Below are 1,197 nucleotides of genomic sequence, written 5' to 3' on the forward strand. Positions count from 1 at the left end.
ACACACACACACACACACACACACACACACACACACACACACACACACACACACACACAGTGTGTAGAGAACTTGTGTGCTGGCTGTAATCTCGGGTCATATCTCCTTTAACAGGAGTCCAGAGAGTTTCTGCAGTTCTTCACTGAGTGAGTTCAGAGGACCTGGATCACATCACACCTGAGTCATCAGACAGGTGTGAGCAGGTGTAGAAAGAGCTCTTCCTGTTTGTGTGCAGGAAGCTGCAGTTCCAGCCCCTGCCTGCAGAGGGCCCCGTGTCTTTCAGAGTGGTGGAGCTGCCTCAGAGACATCACCTGTGTAAGGTCAAGTCTCTGAACAGAGGAGACGCCAACTCTGAGGTCACAGTGTACTACCAGGTGAGAGGACAGGTGCATGCTCACCTGCTCTCAGGTTCTGCTTATATTTAACGTGGGCTCTGGTTCTGTTGGTTCCAGTCGGGCCTGAGGCAGCTCAGGGAGCATGCTCTGATGCAGCTCATGGTGGTGAGTTTGAACACCTGCAGGAATCATCTCACCTGCAGCTGAAGAGCAGCAGCTGAGCTGTGTTTGTGTCCAGGTGCACATGGAGGAACCCTGCTTCCACTTCCTGAGGACCGAGGAGACCCTGGGGTGAGAGCAGGGCTCGTGCAGGGTCCGAAAAAGTCTGAAGTTTCAAAATATACATTTTTAAAATTAAATATTCTTTCATAGCTAAGTTCAGACAGTAAAATGTTTCTGTTAATGTGTCGGTTTGGTCTTAAATGTCCTACCTGATGGTCTTTAAAAGTCTTTAAAGGTCTTAAATTTAACTTACTGAAACCTGCATGAACCTGTGAGAGCCTCACCTGGTTAAAACCTCTGACAGGTACAACCACAGGTAGAACCAGAGGTACAGCTGAGAGGAAGTGAGGAGACAAACAGGAAGTAGATCAGATGTCTAAAGCTCTGAAAGGAAGTCCTCTCAAGTATTTTACCTGTTACCTGTAGGTACACACCTGTTATATGCCAGGTCCTGCAGGTACACACCTGTTACCTGTAGGTACCCCACCTGTTACCTGTAGGTACCTCACCTGTTACCTGCCAGGTCCTGCAGGTACACACCTGTTACCTGTAGGTACCCCACCTGTTACCTGTAGGTACCTCACCTGTTACCTGCCAGGTCCTGCAGGTACACACCTGTTACCTGTAGGTACCCCACCTG

General features: G+C 49.3%; 1 protein-coding gene across 1 annotated transcript in view; it reads left to right on the forward strand.

Moving 5' to 3' along the window:
- Window positions 1-114: 114 nt before the first annotated feature.
- LOC106536077 (nardilysin) overlaps window positions 115-1,197 on the forward strand; it is a gene marked incomplete at its 5' end in the record, with an annotated part of 2,239 nt that continues 1,156 nt past the window's right edge. The window contains 4 exon segments of the mRNA XM_014033249.1: window positions 115-146; window positions 236-374; window positions 453-500; window positions 574-626. Of these exon segments, the coding sequence (XP_013888703.1) occupies window positions 115-146; window positions 236-374; window positions 453-500; window positions 574-626 (272 nt within the window).

The sequence above is a fragment of the Austrofundulus limnaeus genome, unplaced genomic scaffold (assembly GCF_001266775.1).
Source record: "Austrofundulus limnaeus strain Quisiro unplaced genomic scaffold, Austrofundulus_limnaeus-1.0 Scaffold1674, whole genome shotgun sequence".
NCBI classification, from domain to species: domain Eukaryota; kingdom Metazoa; phylum Chordata; class Actinopteri; order Cyprinodontiformes; family Rivulidae; genus Austrofundulus; species Austrofundulus limnaeus.